Genomic DNA, 13945 nt, shown 5'->3' on the forward strand with positions numbered 1-13945 from the left:
GATGTGGCTTTGGCTTTGCCTTAGCCTGTATATGGGATCTGCAGCGGCAGGGGCAGGGGCGCCGTGCTGGGGAGGGTTTATTGTGTGAGCACCGTGCGAAGGTTGCACATAAAGTGCATGCCGAGGCCATAGGTGGGCCGGCCCGGGCCGGGTCCCCAGGTGCCTTCCAAAATGGCGCAAATCTTTGTCGAATGGCATAGACATTTAGTGCCGGGCATAGTTAATGTTATGGGTGCCTTCCCATAGCTTATACTATTCCACCGCAACCCTCTTGGACATTTTTGTTATAAAGTGTGAAAACCAACGTTATGGCCAACTATATGGGACGCAGCGCACATGTAAATTCTTCATTAAAGTCTTCCTCTCAAATGAATAAGAAACAAAAATAAGCATAAATTAAAGAAAAAGGTGTATATTATACATTTTGACTGCATGTTATCGATAGTTCAGGAACTAAAGTACCTAATATAAGCAAATTAGCTAATAACTTAAACAACGAATACCCTTAATCAATTCTAGACTTACAGTATAACAGATTTTCAGCGATAAACATTGCTGAGCTGAGCTACTGATTACATAGATTTAAGGGTGTAGCACAGGAAAAGTAAAATTTTAAATTTTTTTAATGGGTTTTTTTAAAGTAATTTTATGAATTATAAAATTTATAGAATTTATAAAAACTAATAATTACATATTTTAATATTTTAACTAAGGTTTTAGGTATTTGGATAAATTTGAATAATTCGATATTTGAAAAATTTTAAATTAAAAGTTCTCTCGATTAGAATATATGGAAAATGTACCATTTTCCATTCAAAATAAACCAGAATGCAAATTCAAGAATTTGAACACGGAAGTCAAATTTGTGGAAGTAAGAGTATTTACCATAATTTAAGAATAGGCTATAATATCAAACAATGTCGATATTGAAAAAAAAAATTAGATTATTTATTATTATTTAGACAACTCAACTAAGTAACAGTTGAGTAATTAATTTGACCCATTTGACGGTGTCATTTTCTGCGAAAGTAATTTCTAATCTCTCATTTCTGTTGATCCAATCCACAGCACGTGTAGAAATAAATCGTATTGTAGCCCAAATATATTACAACTACTACACGCCGATGGCTTTGGTGAACGGAGCACCGATGTACCTGACCTATCCGAGCATCGAGCAGGGCCGCTATGGAGCGCACTTCACCCACCTGCCCCTCACCCAGATTCGTCCGCCGACGCCCGAGCCGCTGGCCCTGAGCCGCTCCCCATCCAGTCCCAGCGGAGCGGCCGCCAATCCTCATCAGAAACATTCGCGGCCCGGCAGCAGCAACGGCACCGTGCATTCGGCCGCCTCGCCGACAATGGTCACCACAATGGCGACCACATCTACGCCCACCCATCGCCAAAGGTCCCGCTCGGGCACGCCCTCCACGCCGCCTCCACCACCGCCAGCGCACAGCAGCAGCAATGGAGGCTACCATCATGGCCACCATCTGGTCAGCTCCACGGCTGCCACGTAGCAGTATCGCAATGTTGCCGCCGCTGTGGCAGCAGCAGCAGCAGCAGCCGTACTCTTTGTGTAAGTAGAAAAGCATCACAGAATGTAATTGGAGATACATATGTACATGCAAGATACGGGTAACACATCACCAAAACCGTAACTCTGTCGTTTATGATCTAAATGATTGATTTATAGAAATTAACGGGCCTAGATAGCCATATAGTTATCTGAGGGACATAGATACAAACGGATATAGAGACTGAGAGACTGATGGACAATAGACACTACTTATTTCTTATGGGTTTTCTTATGCAAACTTCTCTAAGTGAACCTCTTGCAATAGTAAGCTCGAGTCTTGGCTTACTATTGCATTCGAACATTCGAACTCCATTTTGTGATTTTTTGTGAACATAAAAATACCCTATTTGGAATTCCGTAGATTTCATGGGACCTAAATGTACAAGAAATTCTAGAGAGAAAATTCGATGAAAAAACAATTACTCGTGAATGGCTTCCCCGGAATTATGAGAAATATAATCCATTTACTTGTTTACATTCCATATACAATCAATATAAATTTCATATCTTTGTGACCAACATACAAAACTTATTAAAGGAGAACGCAATTTTTGTCATTTGTTGTGGTCCATAGAACTGCATGCGCCGTATATCATGAATTTCAATCATTTAGCTTTATTGCGCAGATAGGACTGGGAGAAGGGAGCCTTGAATTCGAATAGATTTAGTGGCCATACTTCCATTTTCTCACTTCCAACTCATTTCGCATGCTGGCCCAGGCGCGTTTCCTTTAATCAAATCAATTTCGCAGCATAGTTTTATGTTTACAATTTAGGTTGGTTGCCGTTGCCGTTGCCTTTGCCTTTCCGGGCCATGCCCTGGCTCCTGGCTCCTGGTGCTTTCCGGCGTGTAAGTTTTCCTTTCTGCCACGTTAGCTGTTTGCTGTTGCTGTTGGTTGCATTTCCGGACTGCGCACGAAAGTATGCAATGGCTTTTTCATCATTTGTCCTGATGACTGCAACGTGGGCAACAAAAGCTTCCTCGTCTCGGGCTGCAGATGAAAAACAATTCCTCTTGGATGGCCCAGTCCCTGCCCTGCCCCCTGCCACTGTTTGGGTGCTGACAATTGAAGCATTTGGCCTTTTCTTGCCAGGGCATTGTTGCCGCTCCTGCCGCTATGGCTGCTGCACTTGCAGTTGCTTAATTCAGAAGCAAGTGTTAAATTTCCATGCTGGCTGGCATTTTTGTTGCTCCTAGTTTCAGACGGAAGAGACGGGCGGGACGAGGTTGGGTTTTGTTCCCAGCGTTTGAGCAGTTTGTTGCCTTTTGTTTTGCTAAGCGATTTGCTTTAATTAAAAACTCAAGTGGCGCCAGAAGCGGCGAGGCGAGGACTTCTCCGGTTGCCCTGTCGCAGATGGAAGTGGGGGGTGGGGAAGGGTCTCAGGTTCGGTGGCAGCCACAGATATCATAATGCTGCCGATGCCCTGGCGAGGCGAATGGGCATCAGAACTTTCGCTTTGCACATTTTACGATGCTCCCCGGCAGACCGCGAAGACGACACTTCAGAATGCATATTTCAATGTTTTGGTCTCGTCAATGGTAATAAAACATTCGCATTGCACAAATATGAAAGAGCGAGAACTGGCATCTAAATCTTGTCTAGAAATCGCCCTGCGTTCTCGGCCCTTCGATTGTTTCGCGCGCCCTTGCGGCACATTAAAAACCTCAACTCGCCTCGACTCACCTCTCACCGCACTCCTGTGGCACTCGCATCAAAGAGACGCAACGCTGTGTTCGGTTTTTATGGGTCTGGATCATAAAACCGAAACTGAATCGCACGAGAACTGCGTGGAAATATTTTTTTCTCTACGCTCGCACTCGTATGTTGGCAAGTATTTGTGGCTTCTTCTAAGCCTAGAACTCACTTTGGGCTGCAATTAAATTTTCCTTTGAGAGGGCGAGACTACAAAGTCGAAGAGTGAGATCTCGTAAAACTATCACAAAGTTCATTTAACTCTGTGACGAATGGGGCAGAGACAGGGACAGAGACATGGCCGGGGATCTGCCAAATCAAACTTATTAAAAAGAAGCAGAAAAGAGGAAGCAAACATCAGGAACAACAAACAATTATTCCGGGCAAAACTCGAACCCATAAAAGCGGGCAAACAATACCGAAAACTTTTACGAGCCTTGGGGAGATCCTGACAGAAGTAGATGCAGTTCCTGAAAGCATATCATTCGCAGAGACACAAATACCCGTGCACATACCCGTACACCGGGCAGGAGCAAATATCCTTTCGAATGGCACTTCAATTCCGTGCCAACTCGCCTTTGTTGCCGTGGCCAAAATGGCAATAAATGCATAAGTTTCCATTTTACGATATTGTGTTTCCATTTTCTGCCACGCATTTCCGTAGACAGTTCTCCGCACCTTTCCCGCTCGGGGTAAGTAGAGGAAAATATGCAACGAAGTCAGGGAAATTCCAACACAGGCGTCTTAGTTTTTGCTTTAATTTTACTTGTCAGATCATTTTTTCATGGGAGCGTTCTGTAATTTCACTGATGTTTTGGCACATCAAAAGTTTCAGACAGACATAAATATACATACATACATACATACATACTTTTATGTATGTATCCCCTGGTGCATTTCATATTGCAGACAACATGAAAGTGACACAATAAGACACACAAAGAAAATTGTTTAGCACCGTTTGATGCTAGGAATTAAAGCCATTCCTTTTTTTATAGTAATAGAGAAAAAAAATACTTATAGTTGTAAATTACAACTATAGAAGTTATTATCAGAGCTATTTAGCAGATAAAATAATTTAAAAAAAAACCATCTGAATAATCAATTTAAATTCAGATCTCTATTCTATTCGAATTGAGTTCAAGAAACCAAACACAGATAGCCAGAATACTATACATATACATACATACATATATAAATACATTTCAATCAATAAGCCTTTATAGGTTGTGACAAGTTCTGGCAACTCCTATGATCCCCAAGAACAAATGCTTCAAACTGCCGACTTCCGGCTCGCTTCCATAAGCAGCAACTTTGTAGTCTTCACTTTGATCTCGTCTCTCCAAAGCTTAAGTGTGCAAAGCCATTTAACAAACATTAACACAAAAAAAATATGTATGCATACTGTGGATATGATTGTTGCCATACAATTTCCGCTGATTTCTAATTTCCGCTGACTTGTCATTAAAGAGTAAATCCCTTCATTTTGATGCTCCACAGTCATCGTCCCCATGCCTAGCCCCATCTCCGCCAGCGTCTGGTATTGGTACTGCTCACTGCCCGGAGGCAGCCATAATAAATGCAATGCTTGCCATAAAAATAAAACACAACAAAATAAAGGAATAAGAACAAAAATGTTATAGTTTTCTGTGAGCGAGTGTCGAGGTTTCGGTTTCAGCTTACGCTGCTCAAATTTCGCCCTGCTCTTGGCTCCAAATGGTGTTCTTGCTTCTCTTCTTCCCCATTCACACTGCTACTCCGACACTCTCCGGCACGGCAAAATCCGTTCAATTCCAGCCGCTCGTACTCTTGCATTCATGGATTTTCTGGTGTTCGTTCGTGTTTATTGTTCCTCGTCGTCTTTCGTGTGCCTTGCGTGCACAGAGCCCTCTGCTCCTCGCTGTTTATGGAGCCGCGCTGCTACGCTTCCTCTTCGCCCTGGTTTTTAGTGGACACGCATTATTAAAAAATAAACAATAATGTATGATGTATACAAAACCGAAACCGAATCCGAAACCAAACCCAGCCGAGCCGTACTCAACGCAGAACCGCATCATTTTCAGCTACTCCTTTTTCGGTGGAAATTTTTTCGTGGCCATCATAAAAAGTTGACGCGAGCAGAAAACAGAAAAGCAGACGCGAAAAAAAGAAGCATATAGTTGAATGGTAGCTCCAGGAAAATAGCGAAGCGCGGGTACTCTACGAAGGGAGTTGGATGCGAAAAACATTATTCACATTGTATTCATTATTATGTTCTTTCATTGAATATACTTCTAAATCAGCATGGTGCCATGAAGTATGGTATTTATGACACAAACTTTAACAATTGAAGTGGATGGGCCCGAAAGTACTCAATAGTTGTATAGGGTAGGATCAGAGTGCTTTTCAGTGTTCGCTTAAGAGCAAATTAGTTTGTCTGCGACAATTAGAAATCAGGCAAAACGAATCGAGAACTCAGAATCAGGGTCGGCCGCATTATCTTAAAACGCGTCGTAAAAATCACATTTCGTATTATAAAAATCAAGCTCTGGGGTCGAGACCCAGCTGCTCCCCATATTATACAGCCTGACTGGCCAGACCAGCCACTTGGACTCTTCGTGGGCAACGGCTGCTATAAAAATGGCTTTTACGAGCGCCGGAGCTGCGTTTATCCTTCTGCATCCGAGGACGCGCTTACCTCAGGGCCGCAGGTAAGCAGGCCCAAGACTGCAGTGGTTGATGTTGATGGTTGGTTGTCTTTGACTGACTAACAGACATTACAATGATTTTAATGGATTTTATGGCTGAGACATTGCACCCATATGGGCGCGCTGGTATCGTGCCATTAAAAATTGTTTTATGCCGCATTTGCGCTTAAGCATATTGCCAATGCAATATTGAATCTAACTAATTAACGAGCCACGAATATCGATTAAAGATAATAATTTGATGCATTTCTCACTTGTCTTTTCTTTCCGCAGCGATAATTAGTGGTATCAGCCCGCTTGATTGGAGATCAGACCCCTAGAAGGAACATAACTCCCGATCCCGACGACTGCATGAATGTTGCATACATATGTATAATCTCTAACCAACGTATGGGCATATTTCAAGATAAGATAAGTTAGAGACTTATATGACACGAACTGTAGAAATAGGCTATCCCAAGAACATATTTTCAGATTGATCTCAACAAAAATCTTAAATAAATTAAAATATCTCGTTGATGAGTGGTCTAAAAGCTTGATGACCCATCTATTTCTAGTATAGCATAGCTCGTTATTCAAATGTAAATTATGTATATATGTTTACATATGTATGCATATGTATATGTATGTTTTGTATATACAAAATTTAACTATAAAAACTTTCTCTGCGAGAATCTATCACTGACCTGCACAAATAAGCGCAACAAAGTTCTTTTAACTTACAGTAGACATAGACACATAGACATATGAGTAAATAAACGATATCTAGTCCTAGGCTTCAGCACGTCCATTCGGAACCTTTAACACAGCATCTGGTAGTATGAGGAATCCTAATAAAATTTGTTCAACTCGTATAGTTCTTACATATGATATGAGATTATCAGCTTGAAGTATACAAATATTAATTTTTTCTAAACATATTTATGCACGAGTATATCTACATATATATCAGATAAATATATATATTACACTTTCTAGGGCTGTGCGCTGCCATGTAAAGAAAGCATGCGGTTTAATACTTTGTGAGAACTGATCTAGCTGATCTGAAAATAGTGTAGCGTCGGCTATATAGCATCTTTACTAAGCTTAAGACTATTTTTTTTTTCCATCCGCATTACCGGCTTTTATCCTTTGTACAGTTTTTCAAAACAAAACAACAAAAAAAACAACCAAAAATGTTATGCTAATCAAATTGTAGTTGAATTTGTTCGTATTTGCTTGAGCAGAGAAAGCGATTAAGGAAGATTAAGATTATATATATACTAAGGAAATTAAACATTAATAGTACACACATTTCAATTTAAACGGAACTCATTGTAAACTACTTAACAATTCAAATGGTATCGTAGCTAAACTAAATACAAGTGCTTCAAAACAAAGAAATACAAAATAAAATAAAAACAACTTTGAAATAACTAAAATAAAAATTTTCCTGTAAATAAAATGAACTCTGGTTTGTGCTTAATACCTAATACTGAATACTTCAAACTAAAGAGAATCGGCCGTGGTCTCAAATTCCAAACAGACCCTTGAGGTCATCAATGGTTAGTTTTGAACTAACCCCGGCGCCTGTTAGGACGCCATTGGCAAGTTCCAATTTATGTTCCTGCAAAGTCAAAATGCGCTGCTCGACTGTGTCCAGACACACAAACTTATAGATCTTGACATCCTTTTTCTGCCCCACGCGATAGATGCGATCTTGGGCCTGGGCTTCCAGCTGAGGATTCCAGTGTAGATCAAGCAGCAACAAATGATTGGCACCAATCAAATTTAAGCCCACACCGCCAGCGGTAAGTGACAGCAACAAGATGCGTTTCGGATTGCGCTGATCGTTGAATTGGTTTACAATTTCTTGTCGATTCTTTACTGGAATAGAGCCATTCAGCGAAAGGGTCGACATCTGATCATTCTCCAAATGGTCGCGCAGTATGTCCAGTACCGATGTCCATTGCGAGACTATAATGGCCTTGTCGTTGTTGCCCTTCAGAATCGAGGATTTCAGTATTTCCATCACCTTGAGCATTTTCGTTGAGGGACGCTTCATGTTGAAAACTGGATTGCTGCGCTTTAGCACATTTTTGGAAGCCTTGGCAATGCGAGCCTCATCCCCAGTTAGCGGCGGACCGTCCTCATCTTCTTTCACTTCGCTGCTGTTTCGACTGCCACTTGACTGACCCGGAGAAGTGGAGTTGTCTTTAATGGCCAGCTTATTAAGCTGCGCCAGTAAATCGATCTCCAGGGATTCCCCCGCGCTGTCGTCAGCGTCCATATTCTTAGCTTCCTCTCCCTCTAACATCTGTAAGAAAGTTCATTCGTGAGTTCGAAGTTCGAACCTTCATTCCCTTACCTTCCCTTCACTTACCGAATCAATCAGACCTGGATGGCAGCAAATCTGCCGCAGACGCAACAGCAGCACCAATATTTCGTGGGACTTTACTTCCTTTTTTTGGCCTGCCATTCGGGCGAACTTCTCGTGCAATTTATAGTAGGCCCCATTAGGATCCTTGATTTGGTTGTATGTGGGCCTGTTGGCATCGGATATGAAGTTAGCGTCCGAGTCTTTTTCGGCGCGCTGGAACAGGAATTGTGCAAACAATGTCCTGGAATATGTCATGACCGTCTGGTACACGTTCATCTCGTCCTTGTCAAGTGAAATCTCAATCAAACGCAACTCCTTGCCGGGCAAGCTGTTCAATTTCCCTTCTAGCTGCAGCTGTGCTTTGGTGCGCCTGAGCATGATGGACTTCATCAGCAAATTGAGACGGTTCTGTCCGCCAGCACTTTTATTATCGATCCACTTCTTCCATGTGGTCAGGTCGTCGAACGGCGAACAGCGCAGGAACTTCAAAAGCGCATATATATCTAGTTCCTTGTTTTGTATGGGTGTGCCAGTCAGAGCCCAGCGGAACTTGCCGCGCAGATCGCTTACCGCGATTGACGCCAGTGCCTTGTAGTTGCGCACAACATGGGCCTCATCCAGTATGATGCGACGCCACTTGACACCAAACAAGGCACTCGACTCCTTATGCTCCCTGCCCACAATGTTGTAGGTGGTCACCACGATGTCGTATGTGCGCAGGTGTTTGGCTTTCGTCTCGCGGTTGTTGCCATGATGCACGCACACGGTCAACCGATGACGGGCGACTTTGGACTCGACCTCTGCCTCCCACTGACGAAGCAAGCTGGCCGGGCACACGACTAAAGTGCCACCGCGATGAGCTGCAACAAAAACAAACAATCAGCCAGTTAAGGGGGTGCGTATACATTGGAAAGACATTATTCGACTTACTATCTTTGCGGCCCTTAGAGTTCCATCCACCAGTGCTTTTCCGCTTTGTGTCGCTCTCTTCCTCGCTGTCGCTGTCCGCGTGGCCGCCAGCTCCGCTCTCCTGGCGGTTCTTGCAGGCGAGAACGGATGATATCATTGTCAGGGTCTTGCCCAAGCCCATGTCGTCGGCCAAGATGCCGCCACGTGGACTCTGCTTCTCGCGCCAAGACATCCACGCGAGGGCATGCTTCTGGTGACCCATTAATGTTACCTTCAGCCCCACTGGATCGTCGGCCAGAACGTCCTCTGAAGGGCAGCCCTTCAGCGACCCATGGAGATCCTAAAAAGACAAAATATTAGTCAGGCTTCTTCAGGACGGTAGATGGTTACCCGCGGGACAAATTCAGGTAGTGAATTCTTAATCTTGGAATGCCCTTGAACAGACGCCGCACAGTAACTCGTGCCCAGCGACCCCCAAATTGGATCATTCTCAAATATCCGTTCTGAGTCATCATCAAGTACAGTCACTTCTCAAAGCAGTTTGAAGCTCTAGCACCCACCTTAAGGGATTCCAGCGTTAAGGCCTTCTGGTTGTTAAACGTGGCCATTCCCTGAGCTCCAGTGAACTTGGGTTGAATAGAGTTGACCGCTGCAGAGAGGACATCCCAGTCGGGTGTATCGTCGTGGGCGGTCTCGGGAGCCTTCATCGCAGTGGCCACCTTCTTGATTGCTACTGGGACTGCTACTTTCAGGCCACTCATAATTTTACTTTTCAACTCAATTTCCCGGCCCAAGGCATCGATACGCTTCTTGATTTGGCTTCCTTTGTCCGGCAACTTTTTGGCCACCTTCTCATAGAGCTTTTCGGCGTCATTCTTTTGGGTGCGCATCTCCATCAGCTTGCGCATCTCCTCCTCATAGTACTCTTGAGTTACATCCTTGCGATTTTCACTCTTGATCAGGGAACGGCGAGAAGCAACCGGGGAGGCGTTCTTTTTGAATGCCGTCTGTATGGTCGGCTGCGTGAGGCTCTTGGTAGACTTAACGACTGGAGCTCCAGCGCTACTGCGGGGCGAATAGGATCGTCGTAAGGGGGGCGGAGCAGATACGTTTTCCTTGTTGCTGCTACTTTCATCCTCCGTACTTGATATTTCAATGGGGGGAATCTCCTTGTTGCTTAGTATGAGGACATCACTGCCACTCGAATCGTCGAGTGACGCTTCAATGTTCCCTGGAAATACTGTTGAGTGCAAAGTCTCCTCGATGTTTCCCACAAACTGCGTGCTGTAGCGTGGCAATAGGCCTCCGCCTCCGCCATCAATGGATTGTCGGGCGCGTGCAGCAGCTGCGTCCGCTCGCTCGACATTCTCGTTGTAGGTCTCTTCCGCTCTAGCTGGTGAAGCCTCTACGTCGCTGTAGTCAATCTCACTGGAATCATCGCTCAGATCCTGTGGGCGTACACCTGTAATGCTCATGCGCGTGCTCGGGGACAAGGCGCGCGAGTCCAGCTCATCTTCATCTTCGCTGTCGGATGCGATCACCGCAAGACGATGCTTCTTCTTCGACTGCGGCTTAGCCCTGGAAGGACGCAAGTCTTCATCTTCCGACTCGGTTTCGTCAATAATTACGCCAGAATTACTATTGCGGCTGCTCCCGCGACTGTTGTGGCGGGAAGCGTGGCTTGATTGCACTACAGCGCGACGCGAGTTTAATGGCAGGAAGGCACATTAGTTTCAGGATTGTTTCATATAAGAGACCATTATAAATACCTGAAACGGTGCTGCCGACTGTGTCGTCTTCATCATTCGTGTAATATTCCTCACTGTCACTGGACATTCTAGATTTTTAATAATTATTTATTTCTATGCGCGCGTTTTTTTGTTGGTCGGTATGAAAAAAGTGTGACCTTAACGACAAAATATACTAGCATATTAGATCGATATTTTTAATTTTTGATACGATAATATCGGGACGATATTTTTGTTGCCGACTATATCAAGAACTCCCAAGGTATTCAGATTTGTTGCTCATTTCGTGCCAAAGATGCAGAACAACGTTGCCTATTCATTTTCAAATGTATCTTACAGGAACGCGTAGGAACGTCGCAGCAATGAATCTACATTCCCGTAAGATACATGTGGCTTATTTTGAAAATTAGGCATATTTCGGTAAGTTTGTGAGGGTCGGACGGTATATTTATACCCGTACTCAAAAAAAAGTTAAGGGATGTATTGTATTTGTGGTACAAGTGGATGTGTGCAACGGAAACGTTTCCGACCCCATAAAGTATATATATTCATCATCAGCATCAATAGCCGAGTCTATATAGCCATGTCTGTCTGTCTGTCCGTCTTGTTAAGCGCCTGAATCTCAGAGACTATAATAGCCTTTTTACTCTGGGCGCGTCTGCTATCGATATCGGAATAGACGCAATGAAGCAGAAAAGGCGTTTACATTGGCAGACGCGCGTCTTGAATTTTCTTTTGGGTGCTTGATGACAAGGAAAGTAAACAAATTTTGAGAAATCAACAGAATTATGCAAGACGACAAGAAAATGGACGAAAGAGAATTGATTCTTATATTTATTTATTATTTTCAGACATTTCTTTGTAGAGCTTGTGGGAGTTCTTCTTAAAATTATGAAAACCATCGAAGTTCGGCTCCAGCAGTGTCATAATGGCATCAGGGGATCACAAAAATGTCGTATGATAATAATACAATCAGTTTCAAGTATTTTATTTCATGATTTTATGTATATTTTCACCTTTTTGCATAACCATTCATTTTAGCGCCAAAATTTGATTTTTAAACTACAAGTTTTTGTTGTTCTTAGAGGTGATAGTTGCGCTGATTGGCAGAAAAGTGCAAAAATGTGCAGTTAAGCGCAAAAGCAATCGAATATATCGAATAGACGCACATGAATCAGAGACCGACGCAACTTTTTGCCACCACTAGGGCCCTATGCTTAACCTATGTAAAAAAAACTGCGTCTTCGCCAAGACGCAAAGAAGCATGACGCAGTCCCAATGTAAACAGCCTATAAGAGTGAGGGTAACCAAATTTGGTTTCCAGACTCATGTGATATCACAGTGCTACAAGTGTATTTCAAAATTTCGCCCCGCCCCTTTCCGCCCCTACAAGGGACGAAAATCTGTGGCTGCCACAATTTTAAAGATATCAAAAAAGTAAAAGCGTAGTGTCGTAGAGAATGACCATATCTACCAGATTGCCGAATCTGAACCAGATCGGATCATCATTATATCCAGAATGAAGAAATTAATTTTCAGTTACTTCCACCGCCTCCTTCAGCAAGAGGCCCGGTACTCATTCTCTTTCTCGCTCGCACACTCTGCCTCGTTATGTACGCGAGCGTTGTTGTTTCTCTTTGTATTTCCTTGCTCTCTATTTTCGATCTAATTTCTCTCATTTTCTGCCTCCACTTTCTACCGCTCAAATGGCAGAAACCCGTTAAATTCAAATCTGATATACCAGGCGAACAGAAATCAGCAGAAGGTCGCTGGTTTTTTTAATTCTCTTTTTATCTTGTTTCTCTTTGTATTTCGTTGCTCTCTTTTTTCGATCTAATTTCTCTAATTTTCTGCCTCAACTTTCCACCGCTCAAATGACAGAAAACCGTTAAATTCAAATCTGAGATACCAGGCGAACAGAAATCAGCAGAAGGTCGCTGGTTTTTTTAATTTCTCTTTTTTTCTTCTTTCTCTTTGTATTTCCGAACAAATTCGATCTAATTTCTCTCATTTTCTGCCTCCACTTTCCGCCGCTAAAACGGCAGAAAACCGTTAAATTCAAATCTGAGGTACCAGGCGAACAGCAATCAGCAGAAGGTCGCTGGTTTTTTTAATTTCTCGTTTTTTCTTGTTTCTCTTTGTATTTCGTTTCTCTCCTTGTTCGATGTAATTTCTCTCATTTTCTGCCTCCACTTTCCGCCGCTAAAACGGCAGAAAACCGTTAAATTCAAATCTGAGGTACCAGGCGAACAGCAATCAGCAGAAGGTTGCTGGTTTTTTTAATTTCTCGTTTTTTCATGTTTCTCTTTGTATTTCGTTGCTCTCTTTGCTCGATCTAATTTCTCTCATTTTCTGCCTCCACTTTCCGCCGCTCAAACGGCAGAAAACCGTTAAATTCAAATCTGAGGTACCAGGCGAACAGCAATCAGCAGAAGGTCGCTGGTTTTTTTAATTTCTCGTTTTTTCTTGTTTCTCTTTGTATTTCGTTGCTCTCTTTGCTCGATCTAATTTCTCTCATTTTCTGCCTCCACTTTCCGCCGCTCAAACGGCAGAAAACCGTTAAATTCAAATCTGAGGTACCAGGCGAACAGCAATCAGCAGAAGGTCGCTGGTTTTTTTAATTTCTCGTTTTTTCTTGTTTCTCTTTGTATTTCGTTGCTCTCTTTGCTCGATCTAATTTCTCTCATTTTCTGCCTCCACTTTCCGCCGCTCAAACGGCAGAAAACCGTTAAATTCAAATCTGAGGTACCAGGCGAACAGCAATCAGCAGAAGGTCGCTGGTTTTTTTAATTTCTCGTTTTTTCTTGTTTCTCTTTGTATTTCGTTGCTCTCTTTGCTCGATCTAATTTCTCTCATTTTCTGCCTCCACTTACCGCCGCTCAAACGGCAGAAAACCGTTAAATTCAAATCTGAGGTACCAGGCGAACAGCAATCAGCAGAAGGTCGCTGGTTTTTTTAATTTCTCGTTTTTTC

General features: G+C 43.1%; 2 protein-coding genes across 4 annotated transcripts in view; one reads left to right on the forward strand and one right to left on the reverse strand.

The window, feature by feature from the left end:
• The window catches only part of LOC111079154 (protein doublesex), a 44928-nt gene extending 37538 nt beyond the window's left edge, over nt 1-7390 (forward strand). For all 3 annotated transcript variants that reach the window (XM_022374188.2, XM_022374189.2, XM_022374190.2), the window contains 2 exons: nt 1069-1576; nt 6230-7390. In XM_022374188.2, the coding sequence (XP_022229880.1) occupies nt 1069-1517 (449 nt within the window). In that variant the 3' untranslated portion in view covers nt 1518-1576; nt 6230-7390. The remainder of the gene's footprint in view (nt 1-1068; nt 1577-6229) is intronic.
• On the reverse strand, nt 7078-11126 carry LOC111079153 (transcription termination factor 2). The gene is made up of 5 exons (XM_022374187.2): nt 10994-11126; nt 9785-10914; nt 9246-9564; nt 8319-9175; nt 7078-8252 (listed from the first exon to the last, which is right to left on the reverse strand). The coding sequence occupies exons 1-5, from the start codon at nt 11058-11060 to the stop codon at nt 7467-7469; spliced, it is 3159 nt and encodes a 1052-aa protein (XP_022229879.2). The 5' UTR covers nt 11061-11126; the 3' UTR covers nt 7078-7466.
• Between the last annotated feature and the right edge of the window lie 2819 nt (nt 11127-13945).

This window comes from Drosophila obscura, unplaced genomic scaffold (genome assembly GCF_018151105.1).
Source record: "Drosophila obscura isolate BZ-5 IFL unplaced genomic scaffold, ASM1815110v1 contig_150, whole genome shotgun sequence".
Taxonomy (NCBI): Eukaryota; Metazoa; Arthropoda; class Insecta; order Diptera; family Drosophilidae; genus Drosophila; species Drosophila obscura.

Excerpts from the sequence above, each read along its gene's own strand:
- LOC111079153 (XM_022374187.2), bottom strand. The coding sequence starts at position 11,060 with ATGTCCAGTGACAGTGAGGAATATTACACGAATGATGAAGACGACACA. Across the intron at positions 9,565-9,784 it reads TAACGCTGGAATCCCTTAAG|GATCTCCATGGGTCGCTGAA; the intron begins GTGGGTGCTAGA and ends TTGTCTTTTTAG. Across the intron at positions 8,253-8,318 it reads ATCCAGGTCTGATTGATTCG|ATGTTAGAGGGAGAGGAAGC; the intron begins GTAAGTGAAGGG and ends ACTTTCTTACAG.